The sequence below is a fragment of the Aythya fuligula genome, chromosome 18 (assembly GCF_009819795.1).
Source record: "Aythya fuligula isolate bAytFul2 chromosome 18, bAytFul2.pri, whole genome shotgun sequence".
Lineage (NCBI taxonomy): Eukaryota > Metazoa > Chordata > Aves > Anseriformes > Anatidae > Aythya > Aythya fuligula.
In genome coordinates this window covers 6263883-6286195 of record NC_045576.1, presented here as the reverse complement: position 1 = coordinate 6286195, position 22313 = coordinate 6263883, and the positions used below count along the sequence as shown (strand labels likewise).

The window sequence follows — 22313 nt, the reverse complement described above, 5'->3', positions numbered from 1 at the left end:
TTTCCCCCTCTACACACACCCATCTAGACTGAAGAATCTAAGCAACTAATTCAGCCGCTTCCTTTCACACTAAAATCTGAATTAAGGGCCATGTAAGGCAAAAACAAACCCTTTTTTGTTCTTTACAACACCACAGAAATATATGTTTTTTAAAATCTTATACAACAGAGTATCTATTATGCTGAATCAGGTTAACCAAACAAAAATTCTCTTTGAATTAGCCACCTAACTCAGACATTATTCTGTAAATATACCGCAACAGATCCATCTTATTATGCCATTTACATGATACACAAGATTAATTAGCCACAGTGTTAATCCAACATGGCTAAGAGACAGTTTTCCTGCACATCAGTCTATTACAATCTGTTAAAGAACAGCAAAATTCTTCATGGATGGAAAAAAAGCAATGTTTTGCTTAAAAAAAATTAAATCTATATAACCCTTCCTCTGGTGGATTTCCTACACTTTGTGGTGACAGAAGCAAGCAGGCATTCTGCCACCGAGACTCTATTGGTTATGCTTGGTGTGCAAAGTATTTCCTGTAACAGTGGAAGTGTCGTAAGTCAGGCTAGTGTTCCCATGCAATGGTGTGTTGTTAGGGTAAATATTACAAAGTTGTAAGAGTTGTAAAATATATGATTATTTTCAAAGAAAGGGAATATTAAGTCCTGTAGGCTATGAGGTCTGCCATCAGGTGTTTAGCAGTAGGATGGTAACTATTACTTTTTTTTTTTTTTTCTCTCCAAAAGGAGAAGTTCGTTATCTTATTATCTGGTTCAGATAATAGGTTCAGTTGAGACCTGACACTAGGTATATTACAGTAAAACGTTATCCTAAAATAAAAGCCAAACAGTGACTGGCAGACAGACTGTTGTATTAAAGACAAGTGATTGTCTCTTGCTGTTTCAAATAGGAATTGAAGATTAGTGAACTGGTGCTTATAAATGGAAATACATTTCCATAGAGTTAAGCAAGGAATGACAGGTAAGACAATAAGATGGGATAAACGATAATAAAGAAAATTTTGAGAAGGAGGGGCTTATTTGAAAATTACAAGGCTTGCCAGAACACTGAATTGTAGTTTGGATTAGAAATGCTCTGTATACTTGCATGTCATAAAACAATGTAAAAATACCTTCTATTCGTCTTTCCTTGAAAATTATAACCAGAAAGGATTTTTTTTTCCAAAAGATTTTACTATCTTTTCCATTACTGTCATTGCATATTAACATCCTCCCTTGTTTCCCACGTCCTCTGCTCCCCCTCCTTTCTACAAGTTACCCAAGTCTCCAAATCATGAGAATGTGGAGCATTTAAAAGCCCTCATAACCCATTCCTGTCAACTCCTCATTGGCATTGCTACCACAGCGCTTCAAACATGAAGTAACAGCTGGCAGATACTGGGGGAAAAGTGGGGAACTGCTGACAGTTTCGACATAGAACTTAGCAGCAGATAACCACAGAATTAAGGTCCATCATTCCTCCTTCGCAAGCAACCCTTCACAAGCTGTCCAGAGGTTACAGGAAGGCTTTACGCATAAAGACTCCATCATACTGACAGCACTTTCCTTTCCATCTTACTCTCCTTTTAACCCTGTAAAGCTATGCATTAATACTCATTAATGGGCCCACCTAGCTAAACAACAATAAAAGCATATGCTTGCTTTTCAGTGATTTTTCTTTAGACTAGATCTAGTATGATTCTGTCGACTCCAGCTCCTGTGAGCAGCAGACCATCAGTGACAGTCAAGGAATGCAGCTTGTGGTTCAGCTTCATCCAGGGAGATCCAGTGCAGAGATGCTTGATGCTGGAAGCCAAAGCACAGCAAGTGGAGATGACCGAGAGATTTACCTCAAGAATTTGCTCCTGATGCAAGTTAATACAGTAGCACAAACACACTGCTGCTGACCCAACACAGCTGGTTTAATTGGCAAAAAATACACACATAACTTCCCCCATCCAACTGCCTTCTTGGGGGTTACGTAAATTGAATCCATTTACCCAGAAGTCAGATAGAGCCAGTGCAAGGGATGCTGCATGCGCATACGCAGTGAATTGGGAAAGAGGGTGAAAAGGGACAGAAAAAAAGCCTTCCAATACAGGGGGCAGCAGGCTGCAAGATCAGGGCAATCTACTCTAGAATTCCACCGTAAATAAAAGTCACTGTGCAGACTGTTAACTACTGTTGAAAAAGCTCAAGCTAAATCTTCACAAATGGATGGCCAGTCTTGGAGAGGGTGTGGCAGGACAGAGGTCTGAAATCTGCATGCATATGTCTTCAGGTAAATTCTATACAAATCAGCATTTAGGTTAAGTAACACATAAAAAGAGGTTTAAGAGGTTTAGCAACATATAAAAACAAAGTAACTTAGAAGTCTTTATGAAAAAGATCCATGACTTATGTGATCTTAAATTGATTTTATAAATCCATTTTTCTGATCAATCTGAATTATGGTCTCATGCAAAATCCAATATTGGAGTGAGTTTCAACAATAAAGATATAATTCAGAGCTTTCCTCGGTGAAAATTCTGTTATTTCACTAAACTGCCAATGGTATTTTGTTAAGTACTAATGAAAACGTTTTGTGTCCTGCACTGAATTAGGAGAAGTGACTTCACCCATTTAGTCTTGGATACTCAACTGCAGTCTTCCACATTCTGCTGAAAGACCTATCAGGCTGCTTCTCTCCATTAGGAAAAACAGGGACAGGCAATTCCTTGTGTACTAATACTTGATTTAACATAGGTTTGCTGATGTCCAAAGCTAACCTTTAAAACAGATATGTTGCTGTACTACAAAACTGGGTTACCACTGTATAAACCCTTCATATAAACATGTTCAAACAATTTCTAATATAAATACAGAATGGAGCGATGTAAGGAAAAAAAATACATCTGAACAATGCCTTAGAAAGAAAGAAGGACACAATGAGGTGGAACTGTTCATTTCTTTTCCTCATCTTTCGTACCAAGGAAAAATAGAAAGACACAAGGATAAATGGACAGGGAAAATAAATCATGGATGAACACAAAGAAACCTACATGAAAAAAATGAAAGCTTTAACAATCATATTGTGTGGAATATTATATGCTTTAGAAAAACGGAGGAAAAACATGACATATACATGCTATACTGATTATATTGCTCAACAGCACTGAAAGATGATCAAGAGATCATGACACAAGAATTTATAGTGAAAGAACATTTGAGACAGAAAATGATATAAAAGAGAAAAAACTGTCGAGGCAGACTGACGGAAAGACACTGTAATACTACAAGACCAAAACATGAATTGAAGAACAGTCCTGAAGACTGTGAAGAGGGAAATACTGTCAATTACTTATTTCATTTTAGAGAGGTGTCAGTATGAAAATATTGCAATAAAATAATGCTTTAGTACACGTAAGGCATGCGGCAGACATCCCTAGAAAATCAAGTACCATGTTTACATTTTGAAGGAAATGAGAAAGTGGAATTTTCATGCAAACTAATAAACTCTGGGACATTTTCCAAGCTGTAAATAGGTCAGCATTATGAATATTGGAAAATTTCTGTGTACTTTAGAGGATTGTACTTCAAACCTTTGGCTATCACTGTTACCACCTACAGGTCATAATGCTGATTCCATTTTGGATCAAGTGTATTCTTCACAGTATCTGTAGAATGGCATTGGCCAGATCCGTCCACCACAACTTTAGCAAATGGATCAGGAAGTCCTAAGAGAAAGGAAAGAAAAAAAAATATTAGCAAACAAATCAGAATGCTTTAGACTCCTAAATCATTGCACTTTCAAAAAAATTTAAAAAAATGTATTTGAAGATGGCTTTTATTATGAGTCATATTTCATGAATGGGTTATAACAGAATTAAATTATGTATTAAGCATGGGAAAAGGCTAAATTAGCAAGTTACTCCATACAACTTTTTCTTGGTCTGTATCACTAAGTTGAATGTTTAGAGCAGGGGGTGGGTGGATGATCCTCCCATAAAGCCCACAAACACCTTAATTTTCTTAATTCATAATTGAGTAAGTTTTCAGTATATGGAGAATTCAGCAAAAGGCTTGGAAAACAGAACTGAATTCTTTCAATTTTTAAGGTTAATTGTAATCAATATTTTAGTAGTTACTTGTATTAATGGAAACTACCTATAGCAATTCACACTTCTGAGGTCTACTTTGTTTTCTACTTCATTTTCTCTTATCTTAGTACCTTAGAAAATCTTACAACAGGCTCAGCTGCTAACAAAACTCTGTGAAAAAATTTGTGCTGGACTACGCAGCTGAGGATGGGAAAGAAGCAGGACCAGTGCAGCAGTCTACAATTAGCTCTACTGCAACTGCAGTCCAAAGCTCTTAACTGCCCCTGAAAGAAATGGTCCCACCACTAATGCCTTTTGCCCTCATACTAATTCTTGTCCTCATCTGCATGCCCAGTGAGTCAGCTGCAGTGGTGAAACATTATTGACGTTTTCTGTAGCGTAAGGTTTGCACCAGCACTGCTTCCTTGGCTGACTCAGGATAGAGCCAGTCAAGCACCACCATCCCAAGGCTGCTGCCAGCCAAGGCAGGTGGGGATAAAGCCAACACATGTGGGGCAGGGAAGGACAGGACCTTGTTGGATATGTGCTACCAACTGTACAAAACTGCAGCACAGATTGCACGTTGGGTTGGTTTTAGGCATTATTAAACTGTTCAACAACTAAAACTTATAATCAACAACAAAAAAAATCAGATATAAGGCAAGGTTCATAAGCATCGTAAGCTACAATATAATTGTGTCATCCTTCTTCAAGGTATTTCAAAGTTCAGGTCTGATCTTTTGAATTCTCCTACTTCCAAATGGAGGGCAGCAGGCAGGTGATACATGCGCACATGCCCACATAGCCAGTAACATTCCTTTCTGCCTCTTTCATCCCCCTTATTAATTAAAATATAATTTTGGAGTACATAAGTATTATGACATGATCATTAATAATGGAGATGTACTTATGTCTGCTGGACAGAAAGCTCTTATGAAAAACGTTTTAATAAGTACAAGGCATTAATGCTGAAAAACATGTCATTTGTGTGAGAGTAAATTTGTTTCCCACTCCCATCAAAAACAGAGGGGAGCAAGGAAAGGAGACAGCATATTTTGTTTTTAATTACCATCATGAATGTCATGAGTGTCACCTAAGAAGAAATTAGAAGCCCTGAAATAAAATGTTCCAAAACCTCAGAGCCCCCAACCCATGCTAATGCAACCATCCTAATACATGTGCAAACAGGGATTTACAGAGCTTGCATAATATTTATCCCAACTATAAACATATAAAACTTTAACAGCTACTTACGGAAAAAGTCCTTTTTCACCAAGTTTTTTGCACACAGTACTGTAGAAAAACAAGAAATGCAAAATGAAGTTACTGAAGTTATTAACAACAAGGTTAATTTACCTGTGTAGTATTCCAGAAAATTGTGCTCAAAAACCCATGAATGAACATAAATGAATTGTGCTCCTACATCATTTGTATTATCATGTAAAATGATTCCTGAAAGCAGAGCCAGAAGTGTCATCTCTTTTGGCAGTTTACCTTTAGGTAGATTACAGTAGAAGTGATATGGCAGCATTTCCTCAAGCAGTAGGTTTCACATGCATTTTTTTCCACTACTGCCAACTTTAGCTGTTCCTGTGTTTGCTTATTTAGTGAGCCAGATTATTTCTAACTACCTCACCACATGGTGGCATGAACAATTGTTCCAGTAGAATTAGTGGTGTTTCACATGCAGGGTCTTATGTTCTGTTCTACAGAACAAGAAAAGCTTTCCAACCACAAAGAATAGTGCACTAGGCGGTCTAAGCTTTTCTGCTATCCTACATTGAAAATAACTAAAATTTTTTACCTGAAAAACACTGGGGTAGAGTAGACTAACTTCTAACACCAGAGTTTTGATGGCTCCAAAGATATGCTTTATTTTTGTAGAAGCTGAAAATTGTTCCAGGCTTTTTTGATTAAAATAAAAAGAAGGAATATTTGTATTTGTCCACCAAAAACACCAAGGGAAAAATAAGAATGGAGTAAATAAAAGTTGGGGAAAAAAGGAGGGGGGATAAGTTTCATATAAAGACGCCAAAGTACACAAAAAGACTTGTCACAAAATGCATTGCTGTTCAACTACATATTCTTATCTATTACTGCAGGTACTAAGCAGGAACTATTAGATTTCCCTTTAAAACACTGAAGCATTTATTGGTAATGCAGAAGGATTCTCAGATATAGAATGGAAGCATGAATTCCCACAGCTAGTAGAAAAAGAAGATAGAGGTACTTTGTTGTAATCAATGCTGTAGAAGACTCTTCAGTATCAGATTCCTTTGGATATTTTTTCCGTGAGATCTCCAATATTAATTACTACCAGGAAAAGCAAAGACAGAAGAGAGCATCCAGCAAGTGCATCCCACAGACACCACCTCAAAACAGTCAGGCTTTGCACTACTGAATATCCTCAATGAGATACTGCAGAACACATGATTTTCCATTTTTTTTCACGGTATTTTGCCAAATAAAAGCAAGCAAAGATAGTCCATGAACACTGTCACAAAGATTTCCAAAGTCAGGGCAGAGAAGCACCATCCCAAATAGTTTTGTATGCTAGCCCAGTCCAAGTTATGTATTATTCTAAATCAGTGGAATGAATGCTTTCCCAATTCTCATGTGGCCATGTTCATGAAGATGTTGATTTTAGTGAAAGCACTTTCCAGGCAAATTCACCACTGTAAAATCTAACTAAAACTCTAGTCAGGTCTAACAAGTCTTGGTCCTCCATAAAACAGAAAGCTATACTCATTAACAACTACAGGTAATCATAAAACAATGCATTAACATATACATAGAAAAGGCATATATATATATAAGCTCCCAGAAAAGTTTCAGTGAATTAATTTCATGCAACAGAGTCCTAATAACAATACTGTTAATGCATCAGAAAATTGCCTGGTACCAGGCTGTTAGTTGTTTCTTTGTAAGGAATAAAAAAGGTCAAGAAATAATTTCTCTCAGTTCAAAGACACAATGAGAATTCCAAAGCGTAGCTGCACTTAAGGATTTTCAGCCAATAATTTGACTGTAAATGGTCAACAGTGGTAAAACTGTAATAATGCACCCAGCATTTTAGGTATTTCTGATACCTGGAGATCAAGCATGTATAGCAAACAGACTGTCTCATCACAGTCCACTCCACAAAACCTTCAAATAAAGTCCTTAGGATCACGTAATAAAATCCACTAGAGACCTCCAGATGCCCAGCAATTTGAGAACTAATTAATCCATACACAATTCACAACTTAACAGATATTTATGGAAACAGGTAATAACAAACTTTGAAAAATGCTTCTGCAGTTCCTTAAGATTTTATGACAACGGGAATATCCCTGGCTTGACAGCTAGCTGTCAGCTAACACCACTTACCCAAGAACAGAAAGAGATTATTATCTAGCAGCCATCTTTCATTTAGAGGTAAAAAAAATAAATAAAAAAATAAGCAAACAAAAAAACATTCAAATAAAACAGATGCTTGTATAGATGGCCACTTTCTTAAATATCTCAAAAAAACAAACAAAAAAAAACAAACAAACAAAAAAAAAAACCACTATTATAATGGATGAAATTGTGCAAATAAAATATGGGAACTGCCAAATGAAGCTGAAGCTTTTAAACCTGACAGTTCAGGCAGAATTCATCTACAACACAGAAGGCCAGACAGTATGCTCCTGAAATTGTGTAATGTCAAAAATAAAAGAGGTTTGATTAGTCTTTTCAGAAAGAAATCATAAAGTTAATTCATTATGAAAACTTCCTTTCAAAATATTAATCAAGTCTGTCACTGCAATTTAACCAAAGTCTCACGTCGCACAATATACAAACTAGTAACTGTTTCCCCAACAATTAGCCACTAGTGGACAAATTAATACTTTTGGCTCGAGATTTCTCCTTCTAGTAACCACATTTAAGGACACTCAGATGTCATCCAATTCCGGCTTTGTCAGGTTAACAAAACAGAAGAGACGCTGGGAAATCATCTATTAAGAACAGCCTCTCTGCCAGGTATTTCTAAGTAAAAAAAGCCCAGATCCCAGGAGCATAACCTCAATTCTAGATGAAATGATTTTTTTCCACACACAGCTCTAATCTATCTCAGGACTTTTTTGCACAAAACTTTTCCCACTGACGGGAAAAGTACCACAGTTTATGTTCCATTTTTCTAACAGTTTCAACACTATTAGATCTATTCTCAATATTCTGATAACCAACTGATTAATAGTTCCTTTAGAATAAGAACTAAGGAAGTTTGGTTTCCTATGGATTTATGTTTTATGGTTGACTGAAAGCTAAAGCTGAAGCTTTTCCCATCGGTTGGGCCTTTACACGGACACTCTCCCACGCAGGCTCTCCAGTGGTCTAGCAACACCTGATCTCTCCCTGAAGTTTGTGCCTCTCATTTCAGGTCACTGCTAAGGCTCTCCTCCTTATCCAGGCAGCAATTCTCATAAAACTCATGGGGCTTAATTATCTTTGAGATTCTATCCTACGTCAGATTTGAGCCAAACATTCAAAAAAACAGAAAGAACCAGAACGAGATCATTTTTTCCCTGACAAAGCCAAGTCAAAATGCTGATGATTCTGGAACCAAACCCACATCATTACCAGACCTATGTGGTTGTACCATTAACAGATCCTCTAGAGGCGCACAAGGCCACAGAAGGATGTTATTTGTTCTAAAACAAACATGTACAAATAACATTTTTATTATTTTTTCTTCCTAAACCAAAAAAAAATGTTAAGCTATTTAAACTTGCACTGAAGGTTTTCAGAAACTAGAAAACAAATCAACGCCTGGATATCCTGACATTGGTTTGAAAAAAAAGAGGGAGGGAGGAGCATTGTACTGTAAGTACATCATCAAAAGACATTAATGGTTTCTAGTACACATAAGGAGATAAAGCATTTATTACAAAATATCAGTGACTCAGTGGATATCTATGCTTTATATTCATTACAGACTTCCTGGGTAGTCTACAGAGAACATTAGTATTCCAATACAAAGGCACAATGTACACGTGCCAAGACAAACACACACATCAATTTTACATACTATACGTTCATTAAATATCTTTCTATCATGCCTTATGATCTCATTCTAACATGTGCTACTCAGGTCAGCTCACAGAAACATTAAAAAAGCAAAATGGTATAAACCACACAGTCTCCTTCCATGACAGCTTTGCTATGCGCAGGTCTCAAATACTGAAAAATAGGAATTAAGTGAATCACGTTTGCCAATTTCTTTCTTCCGATTACTCCAAGGACTGACAAAGAAAGGTTTACTGATGATTTTACTATTGCAACTAAATGGAAAATATTTAATACCTCCAAACTTTTGTAATCTAATTCACATATTAGCCATTAAAATTTATGTGCTATTAAGCAGCCATCATTATTGAAAATTAGATTTTTTTTTTTTTTTAGAAAGATAAATATCATTTTCTGAACTCATCTCCTTCAGTAATTAGCAAAAAAAATAACTTGTTACAACCGTTTTTTTTTTACTTTGGAATTGTATTTACAGGCAAATCAAACTTCTCATGACTTCAAACAGTTGTTATGGAAGCTATCCTATGCCACACACTAACATTTTATTTAAATACTAAAAATTATGTTTATTTCAGAACAGTAAATATATATAATGCACGGTCTCCATACTTAAAGCGCAGGAAAATAAGAAAGCAGGGGAAAAATGCATTTGAAAACACACAGAATGAAAACAAGTGGAAAACAAGAGAGATCATCAGATTTCACAGAATCAATGAATCTTAGAAATGATCTAAGGGTTTTCAATGATCCCAACCACCTTCAAAAGTAAGACAACAGATCTCAGTTGAGTCTGGAGGAAGGCACTGTTCAGAAAGAAAACATTCGCTGAGCTTATGGAAGAGTGGATGGTGCTCTCACTCCCTGGCCACCACTAAAGGTATCCACGTGGTCTTTTTCTCATCATGGCTGCTCAGGTGCAGATGACTACACCAACTCCTTTCTAGCAAGTCCATAGGACACTACAAAGAACGAGACAAAGGCAGCACGGGTATGTAATACTCAGTCCCACAGGAGAGTTCAAGCCAACCTAAATGCCAGTGCCAGCACCAGCATGACCCATCACTTCACAAAACCCATACAACAAAATAACTAAGTTTTTACTTTTTTGTGTGTGCAAGTTATGTTTTTAGCTGGATCTATTTTCTGAACTGTCTTACTGCACAACCAGGCAGACAATAATGCTAACCTAAGGCCAGGAGCAACAGGTGAAAATGTGCAAGGCTGAAGGAGCCCAACTTGGATCAGCTGCAGCCGCCACCTGCAACATCTGAGCACTGATGGGCACTTAAACATAGAGACCTGGTACTCAATCCTCATGGGCATATCCAGCCTGTATCAAACTGTTTATGCAATCTGTATCAAACTCTTTACATCAACATTTCCTTGCACCTTCAAAATAGGAATACTAATACTGTACCTCACACGTACAACATGTTTTATTGGTATGCTCGTACTCTCATCTGTTAGAATGCATCTCCTGATTTATGACAAATTAAAAAGGATTGAATAAGTGTTTGTACCCAGCAATGAGTATCTAAGGACTACAGATGTAGATCAGCACAACAGAAACAACGGATTAACAAAAAAAAAAAAAGTATTAAAAATTAATATTTCTTAAGCTATCCTGTAAAGTTAGTAATTTTAAATGTGTGTATCTAATACTTTGAAGGGAAGATACAAGAAGAAAGGTAAGAAAATAAAAAGTAATCAAATGCCAGAGGAACTGAGCACACAGGCTGAAGCAGCAGAAGGAAACACACAATCAACACATTTACAATTCAGTACGTGACTTAATAAAAAAAACCACCCCCATTTCATGTCAGGCATTCGCAAGCAACCAATATTGTGTCAACGGACAGCCCGGGGTTTACAGGAGGAAGAAAAGGAGCGGGTCCAAAAGTTAAGATTGTGTTTACTGATCTTCTGGCTTTTCAGTGTCATCACCACAGAGAAACTGATTCAGCCTTCTGAATCCAACCAGCCGTTTTAGCATTACATTTTTGTTGTTGTTGTTTCACCCAAGGGTTTTTCTCCCCCAAAAAGCGCTTGTTCCAGAGCATATGGAACACACGGGACAGTGAGCAGAAAGGCAGGCTGCCTATCAATTTTTACCACAACAGCTCATTTTGAAGACAAGTCTTTCTTCCCTCTACAGAAACACCATCTTTTAATGAAAGCCATTAGCATTGCTTTTTGTGATCAGATCCCAGTTGTTTGCATGTAATACGCACTGCAATACAATCACTAAAATAAGTCCCAGCTGTAGAAACACAATGCTGTGCTGTTGCTAATGCGTGTTGTACTGATAATGAATGGTCGTCTATGCTTTAATCTGAATAAAGCTCCCAACTGCTCTGTCTCTTCTTGCCAAAAATTCCCCTTCCTCCTCCAGACTGTGGTTGCATTCCAATTACACTGCTGATTGGAATGAGCCTGGCTGGGGGGGAGGAGAGGGAGGGACACAACCAAGCACACGCACGCCCCTCCTGGCTTTCAGATTGCTGCCCCTGGGACCCAGACACTGTTTGGGGTGTTCTGAACCTATGGCTGACATTGCATGCCTTCCTCCATAGTGCATAAAACTCTTCAAAAGTTTGTTTTCTTAAATAAAAAAAAAAACATTTGAGAGGGGCAAACGATACACCATGCACAGGTTCCAGCAGCATAGCTCAATACTTTAAACATTTCTAACAAATTCCTACTGTTTTCATCCATTGTTGGCATGCTGCTGAGCAACTTATATTTTTCTGCTTGCACTCCCTCCTTGGACCTCCCTAAATTCCCACATGGGAAGATATAAAACAGGAGGTCTTTGACTAGTCATTGAACAAACAGAGCTGTAAATAACGCCATATAGATTTACGAATACTGCTGTTCAAGTAATAACTTTCTCAATTAAAGTTTTAAAATAATATTGTTTATCCCAACTATTCACATTAAGTTTTATTTTACAATTATTCTGAGGATTTTTTTTTATTTATTTTTCACGTCCGATTTTCATTTCCTTTGAAAGGTGTTTTTTTTCCCCCTGCAGCTGAACAAGCTAACTGAACATGATCATAAAGAATTTACTTTTAAGTTAATGAAATTTGTGCATTTTAATAAAATGACAATTTATTATCATCAAGAAGGGGCACACAAAGATACATAAACATAACAAATGTGTGCTTTACAGGTGCACAGGGGTTCTGAGTTAAGAAGGTACTGAAACATGAAATACCTAAGAGCACAGCAGCTGACTATTATTCTAACCATGATCACTAATCAACACGAGCTGGAAGGTTTCATGTTGCACCTAACAATCAAGAGGGCTGCAGCTGTTCCTCTCTCAAATCAGGTCTAGCAATCATATGGATGCAAGGTAGATCAGGAAGCTGAACTGGCTTAACAGAACGTTAGCCCTCTGGGGAGGTGGATTCATTTTCCATTGGCTCCAAGAGCTGCGCTGCCTTATCCTGCAGCCGCGCCATCAGTAGGGCTATTGCAAAGGAAGTAGCAGAAGCACGTGGCTGCAGAGGAGGTAAGGAGAGACCAAACTACCTTTCTGACAGCAACTTGCAGTTGTCCTGTAAAAATGCACTCCATACCAGTCAGTATTGCAGCTCTAAAACTGAAACAGTACACTCCCATATTTTTCATTTTAGTATAGACCGATAGTTTTCCTCCTGCCTCTGCTGTGCAGTTCCAGACATTTATTAAAATATATATATAAACATATTTTTCCATTAGGCTATCAAAATAACTACCCAACACCCTCCAGGCTTTCAGAGAAACAAATTGAATCTTAAAAATTCAGATTAAGTTTTATTTTTTATTTTTTTTTATTTCCTAAAGCACACAGAAGCAACAGAATCCAAGGTATTTCTGAACAAGGTATTTCTCTGGAAAGCATACACGCTTTATCGCTTTAAGGGTGCTCCAATTTTACATCTTAGCAGCTTCTCTTTTGAAGTCTCACAAATCACTAGAAATTAAGAACAACCTACCAAGCACTAAACAAGAATCAGCACCAAGTATATACAAACACAGAGGCTGGCATACCCTTCCTAAAAAGGTTTAACTACTTTTTCCCCATACTTAACTGGAAATCCAGTGCTACCCCACTGAAAACTCCTAACACCATCCTCTGAAAACGTGAGCGAGCTGAAAGGGTCACCCCGGTTCTGTTCTGTTGCAGGGAGCAGTACGGAGGCAGCACGTGCTGACACAAAGGTGCCAAACGACATGAAGAGGGAAGTCCAGCTCAGCTGGGACAAACTGGTGATGATTTCAGACATACCCAACTCCATTAAATTAGATGGGAACCCTGCACCAGGGAAAACCAACATGAGCACTACCTTGTCTTCCTAAAGCAGAAACAGCCAGGTGAACCTCAAATCACCATCACTGTTTCATCTGCATTTCTTTTACTGCTGTGAATTAGGAAATGCATACCAGACACCCTTCTGCCCCCAGAGCTACAGCAGCCAGGACAACTTGGAAGGGTGTTAGCTTCTTCAACTGGCACAGTTACCTAAAGAGCTAACATCTGGCCATAGGCTCACCACATTCACTTCCAGTTCATACTGGTGGAAAACTAATTTCCAACTTCCTTTCAGAATTATACATGTAATTTTAATCCAATGTAAATTTAGAATCACATGCCAACTCCAGTTGACTTGGAATACACATTAGAACAATTCAGAAGTGCGGACACACTTTTAAAGTGCTAACCCTATTAAAACACAAGGTGTTTTAATACAAGGTGTTTTAATACAACCTACCTTTTTATTTGTTTAATACGCCAAACACAAGGTAGACAGCTTTTAAGTAAACTCTTCTTTTTTAAATACATATTAGGGTAATCCCAGTATTAGAAAAGCACTTTTATCAAGAATTTCCTTTAATAATGGTTACAATTCTAAATTGTCCCATAAACACATCTCTGTAAGCTCAAATTCAACACAAGACACATATTTTCTTATCTGTCTTGTGTTGTGAAAATCTCAAAAATGAAACCCATTTCAAAGGATCACATGCACCTGCTTATATATACTGTCAGTTAGAAGCTTGTGTCTCCACAAACTGGGATTAATCCTTTTGGACAAAAACAAAACCACCATAACCTGCATTCAAACTACAAACAGCAATATGGATTATCCAAACATGACAAAAAAAAAATCTTCGAATAATGTAATTTACAATACTGCAAAATACAGGAGAAACTAACACAGTAACAGTGTATTTTCCTTTCCAGTAGATTCACTGTATCAAATTCTGCCTATAAAGGTAGGCTGTGTTTTAACTCTTTAGAATTCTAGACCCAAATTACTTGCATGTAACTCATGGAGATTAAAGTTCAAGATGAAAATACCCTGCATTTATCATGGAAGAAATGTTAATAGAGATGCATTGCAACACTGAATATAAGCAGTTAAACCAATAAGTCATTCATCTCGTGCAATAATAAAATTCTGGGACAGAGTCTCCAGGGCTACTTTAAATTCCAGTAAGGGGGGAGCGACCCGACAACAACTCACAACTCCAGCAGTCTGTGCCTGGCATGTCTGAATGACTTGTGGACACGGCCAGATGGAGTCTGCTGAGATTTGCCATGTTTAGACTCCTGTTTTAACATCATGATGTCTACTTCACAGCATTGTTTTACTGTAAACAAAAGGCTTCCTTTTCCACTTCTCCTCCCTTATTCCACTCTAAGCCAAAAGTAAAACAAAACACAAAAAACCCCACACCACAGAATTCTTCGTTCGAGCAAGTAATGCATTCACATTTCCTAGATTCATTCAGTGATGGGCTTACTGCCACACACGTCATGAAGTCTATTCAAGTGTCCAGTTTGTTTGATACGCCTGTCAAGAGGTAAAGGAAAGAAATTATGCTGCCACTTTCGCAATGAAGGTAGCAAACCCTCCCCAAGCATTTTAAATCTTACCATGAAGGCTTACAAGCCTTTTACAGAGATTCACGTTTAAACCAGCAAAACTGAGTATGTTGCAAAACACAAAGATTTTTTTTTTTTTGAGCTATATACCAAAAAGGCAAATCAGATCTGAATATTACAGTACTAAACCATCCCCATCAGGGGGATGTGTAAGCTAGGGCTTCAATCAGAGCCTCAAACAGCAAAAAAAAGAAGCAGACATAACACGTGGGAAATTTTAAGAAAACAAAGGGTTTACGAATATTTGCATTTCCTGGTTTAGTGTGGATGGAGCCTCTCAGACCAGCCAGGATGTTTCTAATGCATAACTTTCATACACTAGAAATTCCACTTAACTTCTCCACCCTGCTACAAAATGGCCTAGCTCTCACATCTCATCCATTTTTCAACATTTGAAAAACACTGTTGTATCATGAATTCATCATAAATACAGCACTTGCGAACACTAAATACGACGCTGGTCCATTAGGGGGCAAAAAATCCATAGCTTGAAATTAAAAGCTATTAAGATACTTTCAAAAAAAAAAAAAAAAAAAAAAAAAAAAGAGATGTCAGCAGTCAAAAATCAACTTCAAAGTTCTCTCTTTTGTTTCTCACACTTTAGTACATATAAAATTGTACAGCAGGAAACAGGCTGGGAAGCAGAAATTTATTAAATACCAGCAAACCAACCAGCTTTACTGTTTTATTTTCTGTATGATCCTCTCTGTTGCAATGAAATGTAATTCACCTTCCTGCAGCATTAAAAACATAATTCCTTTAAAATAAAGTAATGCAACATAACCAAGATCACCTAAATTCAAACCTGCAGAAGTGGTTACTAAAATTCAAATGTAAGCAAAGTAAACTCTTTTATGAGCATTACTTCTATTATCCTAGAAATACAGAAATATTATTTAATATGTCAGGAAAAGGGGATGCTCTCATCTCAAATTCTTAAGAATCATTATGCTAAAATCTTACCTCAGTTCTCAAAAACACGTTTGAAATCCCACCAGCTAGTTTTTAAAGCAAGACCCAGGTTAGACTGAAGTGATTAGTCCAAAATTATGAAGTCGCATGCCCCAAAATACTTAGCAAACACAGGATTCTTCCTCTGAGGATGAGTAAATAAAAAACTCAACACGGAAATTTACCCATATATTTCTCTGCCCCCATAGGAACAAGAGTTGGGAAAAAAGCTAACAAGAAACAAATTATAGCTCTGTTCTGTCTGATGTATTTCATGTACCTATGGAAATGTACTGAGGGAAAAAACACGCTAACAAGAAGCAGAGCCCTCAGATTTGTCTCACTGCAGTGAAAATCTCCACCCTCTGAATGAGCTATAGCAGAGGCAATAACAAAAGAAATTCATGATCTAATTACCAACCAGACAAAAATGCCCTGAATTTTAAAAAGGGCTTCAGACAAGAGGCACCTGCAGCTAACCCCGGCTCCTGGGTATGAGGAGCTGTAGATACCAGAAGCTTTTCAGACTTCAGGATCACTGCTGTCTGTCAGGACACAGTCACAAACTTGATTTAAACAGGAAGTCTCAAAATTCTCTCTGCTACAAACATGATCCTGGTGGGACACTCTGCTACTGCCGGGGCTTTTCTGGGAAGAGGCAAAAGGAAAAAAAAAGAAAAAGGATGCATATTATTTACCCTTCATACTCACACAAATTCTCATGTCACTCTTCAGTGAAATACTGCAAATATCTCTATACTAATATACTAATAAAAGAATTGTCAGCGGCTTTGTAAGAAGCAATTCCTAAAATGTGACAATAGCCAAGGTGAGAATTTTTCTGGGAAAAAAAAAAAAAAAAAAAGTCGATTCTGGCATTTCAAAAATAAAAAAGTATTTGAGTGCATTTTTTTTTTAAATAAATTCCTTTAAAAAAAAATCAACGTTAAAGAGTTAATGAGGATCATGATCTCAAAACTATCATTAGTAAAAATCACTGGTTAAGGATCTACCCTAGGTACTTCACAAACCTGAACTCCACATTCAGCACAATTTTGTTTTACTACTACACCTGATGTACTGAAATCACATTGTATGGGGAAATACAGATAGATGATGTACTCTTCACATCTTCGTACTGTATTACCAACATCCATAACTTCAGACATGGATTGTGATTTATCTCACTAATAGAATGGGGATCCTGCCCCCTCCTCCTTCTTTAATGTAGTTGAAATATTTAAGCACAATGTCCGTCTATTTACTTTTGTGGTAAAAAGCCTTTTAGTGGAGTGCTTTCAACTCTGGAAACTGACTCTATTCAGCTTGACAGTTCAATTTACTCAGAAGTATGGTCTTGCTCTAAATAATATTTATTAAAGGCTTCTGCCAAAAAATATGGTCAGCAGAAAGATCGGTGGACTACATATACCTTTACCTGGTTATTAAGCTGATGACTCTTACTACTTGGTGTCTCTACCTACAGAAATGTAATACCATATAAATGGGGAAAACACCAACTGCTTACAGGAAGTACCTACAGAAAAGTAAGACTGTATCACACACCCATACCTTGTTAAAGATCTCACGCACCTCAGTTCAGCCTTCCCCCCCAATCAGAAAACCGTGACTCCAAATCTCAAAGAGGTGATTATAATCAATGCACTATACAATTTATAAATGGATGTAGTTACATCACTGCAGTCCTTTAATATTAACAGATACAGTTTAGTTTCTCTGCATAAACAGATGTGTTCTACAGAACAAATCCAAACAGTTTAAGAAGCTGTTGCTGTTAAACAGAGATGAGCTAATTGGATGTTTAATCCTATTTACTTCAACAAAAGTAAAGAAACTTACATTAAAGCACCAACTTTTCATTGTTTTGCTTTGCTTTTACACAAATTGTTTAAATTTAATCAAATCAGTACAATTTATGTACTACTGTAGGAAATAATATGAAAGGGATTTTAAAGAAACAGAACACTAAGGGATTTGGAAGAAATAGCTTGACAATATATGGAAAGAAAGAATCCTGCCACCAAATAAGCTTACTATGCAATTTAAACTACAATTTCAGAAATCTTTTGGGAAGATGCAATGTTCAAGTGGTGGAAAAAAAATAATTTTTTTTTTCTTTTTTTTGAGAAAGGAGCGCACACGGCAGATACGCAGTAGAGTGAAGCACAAGAAAAACAATGGCTAGCAGGTGAGACTGAAAGAGGAAGGAGTGTAAAGCACTAATGTAAAAAGTTTAACACTGTGAATCAACACTTCTAGCAAAATAGCAAATGAATAAAAATCCAGCTATTTCCAGGAAGCTGGAGGAGATTTTATTACCAGGCATCTACAAAGACAGAATGGCTTTCAAACGTAACAAGCAAGTATTTCCATTGACCTCAAACACCAATTATGAGCTTCAGAAAGTCTGAGTGGACAAGAAGGGGATTTTGAGGGGGCACAGAAGTGGAAGGACCTCATTTACTCTCGTACCTTTCACTCCAGAAACCCTCAACTACTGGCAGCTGTGCTCACAAAATATTTTACCAAACATTTCTCCTCCTGATTCCTACCATTTCTTTCTTATACACATATGCATACAAGGGAAGAGGCAAGGAAGCCAGACCCCATTTTCCAGAGGAATTTTACATTAATTTCCTAGGCATACTGTTCCTTGGATATTTCAACTGCTAAACCCAGTGCTATCCCAGGCATGAAAAATATAGAAATGTATTAACCTAGCAAGCAAAATCATTTTTCCTCTTGCATTTCAATTATTTAATAATAAACAACTTCCATGACCTAATTGCTTTAGTTTCTCTATCATCTACATATCTTAAAGCTGATACGATATCTTACATTAAACAATAACAGAGACATACTGAAACTCAGGAACACAAGCCTTTTCCAACCTCTACATCCTTTCAAATAGCTTTGCACATTGTACCTGCTTTTTGCATTGATTATTACCTAAATTTAAGAATTCACAAGTATTTCTCCTGTTTGTAATATTGAGAGGCCTGACCTGTTCTTCAGGTATTGCAGAATACTAATGGCATTGTCAGTGTTAAAGAAAGACAAGTTTTTAAAATACTAAAAATTAAAATGCAATGGCCACCCTCAAACTAGCACGCTACATTAAACTACATCTCTTGCTAATCACGTATTTTCACTAAACATAAAAACAACAAAAACAAACAAAAAAGCACTACACTGAAGTCAGTTCACCAAGTCCTGCCAGGGTCCCTCATGTCATGCTTGCATTCCAGATGCATAACAGTCCTCACTAAAATGTAATATTGCCAAAAAGGTCATAAGATTGGAGTATTTCTAGGATGCATCCAAATATCTTATGGTTTAAAGTTAGAAAATGTACCTATACATGTCCAAACTTACAAAAGAGAAATTAGAATAATTAAGTAAGTCTAGTAGATTTTGATGCTAAATATAGGCTGCTGTTCAGGAGACAATAAAAAACACAGGATTGGAGGAGATAAAGTGTTAATCGCATATTTGGTGGTTTATGAGCCAAAGGAGTCTGAGGTTTAAACTGCTTCTGCTCAGTGCTCATCCCATTCAGAGACGATGAATCATTTCCCATTTGGCAACACTTCTGCCTACAAGGCTGTCTTCTGTGAGATTTCTCCTGTATCCTTGTAATAGATTTGCTAATTTAGTACACCTGACTTTGAGCAAAAACTATTGTTGCCAGCTGTCAGACTAGACCTCGTCCTGTTTATCAGACACATCTAAACCATCCTGTTCTGCCCCAATCATAGAAACAGAACACTCTTTACTAATCCCAGCGCAGTAAATTACTTTCTAATATCCTTGTTTTTCTTACTCTGCCAAAATACCAACACATCATAGATTTAAAGCAACAGCAAAATCAATTTGTCCACAGCAGCTGGGCTCATACCAGTTTATCCAATAACTGCTTTTTTTATATTTGCTGTAATATTTGCTGTTCTGGTCATTCTGTCCATGAATTCCGGAGTCTCAGCAATAGAGTTTAAATGAAGGTAATATAAGCTCACAGGGAGCATATTCCAGCTTTTTAGGCAGACCTCCACATCTCTTTGAAAGATAAATCAGAGCAAAAGAAAGTATTAAAAGCCTCATACACACTAAAACATTTCCTCATTTTCCCCAGGGCTTTGTGCATGCAGAAGAAACTGCTTTACTTTCTGTTTACAAATATTTGTCCGGACAGCAGCTTAAAAGGGAAGGGTAGGGTAAGGGCTAAAGAGAATTTATTTATTTATTTTTTTAAACGAACAAACAAGAAAACCCACCCTACCTAAAAACATCAAAAAACAATTTGTGTATTACACTTCTGTTCCTAAAAACAAAAACAACAACAAAAAAAACACACTAGAACTTAACTTTACATTCTACATTACATACATCAGTTTTGCAGATGCAGGAAGTGGACTCTTTTCAGGTGCCCAGACTTCCAACTGCACTTTAAAAAGTTTACTGTGTATACTTGTCTATATTAGATGTTATGATACTTTTCCAAATATTTTAAAACAGCATAATCAACAAAAATACAAGAACACATCCACTCCACTAACAAAAGAAAATATGAAGTATTTACATTCCTCTCTTCTGTTTTCAGAGGGCCATGGAACTGCTTACTCAGCTCTAGCATTTAAATCTGGCTCTGTGAATGCCTGCTGAATACCCGAGGAGCTGCACCTGAACTCCTTCACCTGCGACTGACTTTGAAGACAACTCAGAAACTGCAATTCAATGCAGAGGCCATTAACTTTGAGCTGGTTCTGCACCACCCTATGGCTGGCTTCTGCTGCATTTGCTAACAAAACTAACCTGTATTTGCTACAAATACATAAAAATATATTAAATACGTAAGAGTAGTCTACACGTGTAGACTAGCTAAGGATCCCCACCAATGTTTTTCTTGATGAAAATAGTCATACAATGTTCAAAAACAGGCCAATGTCTTGATTGACTTCACAGCAAAAAAAAAAAAAAAAAAAAAAAAAACAACAACAAAACAAAGCAATAGTAAAATATGAGAAATTAAGAGCACTACCTCCACATAGGAAAGAACAGCAGGCCGTTTACACTACAGGTAGCTTGGCACAGATTGCTTTTACATTACAGATAGCAGGGAGCAGTGCACAGAAAGACACAAACAGCATTGCTACCACATGTTCAGAGTGAGAAAAGTTGTAGCAAGTTCCTAAAAATGGGTGCAGGGAAAAACAAACAAACATAATTCAGAGCAGTTGACAGCAATTTAGCAAACATATAGGAAAAGATTGCTATGATGTAGTTACATTTAGCGTGAGCCCACCTACAAGCAACCAACACAACTTTGTGGGTATGTGCAGACAACAGAAGAACATGAGGGCTGCAACAAGAGCTTGTGATGGCTGTGAACACAACAATTGTCCAAGGTCCCAATTCAGGGACTTTAACAAGCGATGCCATTCTCACACAATAACCCCCATCTCTACAGACCTACCTGAGGCAGACCACCAAGTTATAACACTTCTGAGAGTGCTGATTCTAGCATACAGAGAAATGACAGTGTTTAGTTACAGAAACTGGCCACCACTTCTGGATGCACTTAAGAAGCACTATTGTTTCATTGCCCCACAACAGCTACAATCAGTCTAGTCCCCTGTAAAGCTATTGTTCTTGCAATAAAAGGCAAAAGGTCTGTATATATTTTTACAAGGTTCCTCATTGTAGCATTTGCAATGATGAATCATACTGTATTTCAAGTGTTATTCATCTGTACAATTTAAGCTATCCCCAAGTAATCATTAAAGAAAAATATTTGCCAGGAAAAAATATCCCAGAATATGATTCATTTACTTCTGAAACAATAAAATAGTTCACTATAATTAAAATATTTACAATATAGTTATTTTTGTTAAGAAATTTAAATACAACCCAATAAAATGAAGAAAGCATGCCCTTAAAAAAAAAAAGTGTTCAAATAACAACAACAAAAAGGTTAGAAAAAGGTAATTCCATAACATACTGTTAACACCCTATCTGATACAAACTGCACTCTATTCTTTAGCTATTTAGGTTCATATTTGTAACAAAGATACAGCTCACCTCTCAAACACTGGCAACTCACTATTAAACTAATAAACAGATGCTTATTTCAGCACAAAGGTGATGCATGCAGTATACCTGAAAATGAAACAGACATCTAGCTCTGGAAAGTTCAAGACAGTAACATCACAGGGATTGCTAAACAATTCCCCAGGAAGTAGTTAGGGCTTTCACAGACCTTAAAAC

General features: G+C 37.0%; 1 protein-coding gene across 1 annotated transcript in view; it reads right to left on the bottom strand.

Moving 5' to 3' along the window:
• SMURF2 (SMAD specific E3 ubiquitin protein ligase 2) overlaps nucleotides 1-22313 on the bottom strand; it is a 61751-nt gene that overhangs the window by 27611 nt on the left and 11827 nt on the right. Inside the window, exons 2-3 of the mRNA XM_032199501.1 lie at nucleotides 5339-5377; nucleotides 3613-3721 (exon numbers count right to left, since the gene is read on the bottom strand). Coding sequence (XP_032055392.1) covers nucleotides 3613-3721; nucleotides 5339-5377 — 148 coding nt within the window. The remainder of the gene's footprint in view (nucleotides 1-3612; nucleotides 3722-5338; nucleotides 5378-22313) is intronic.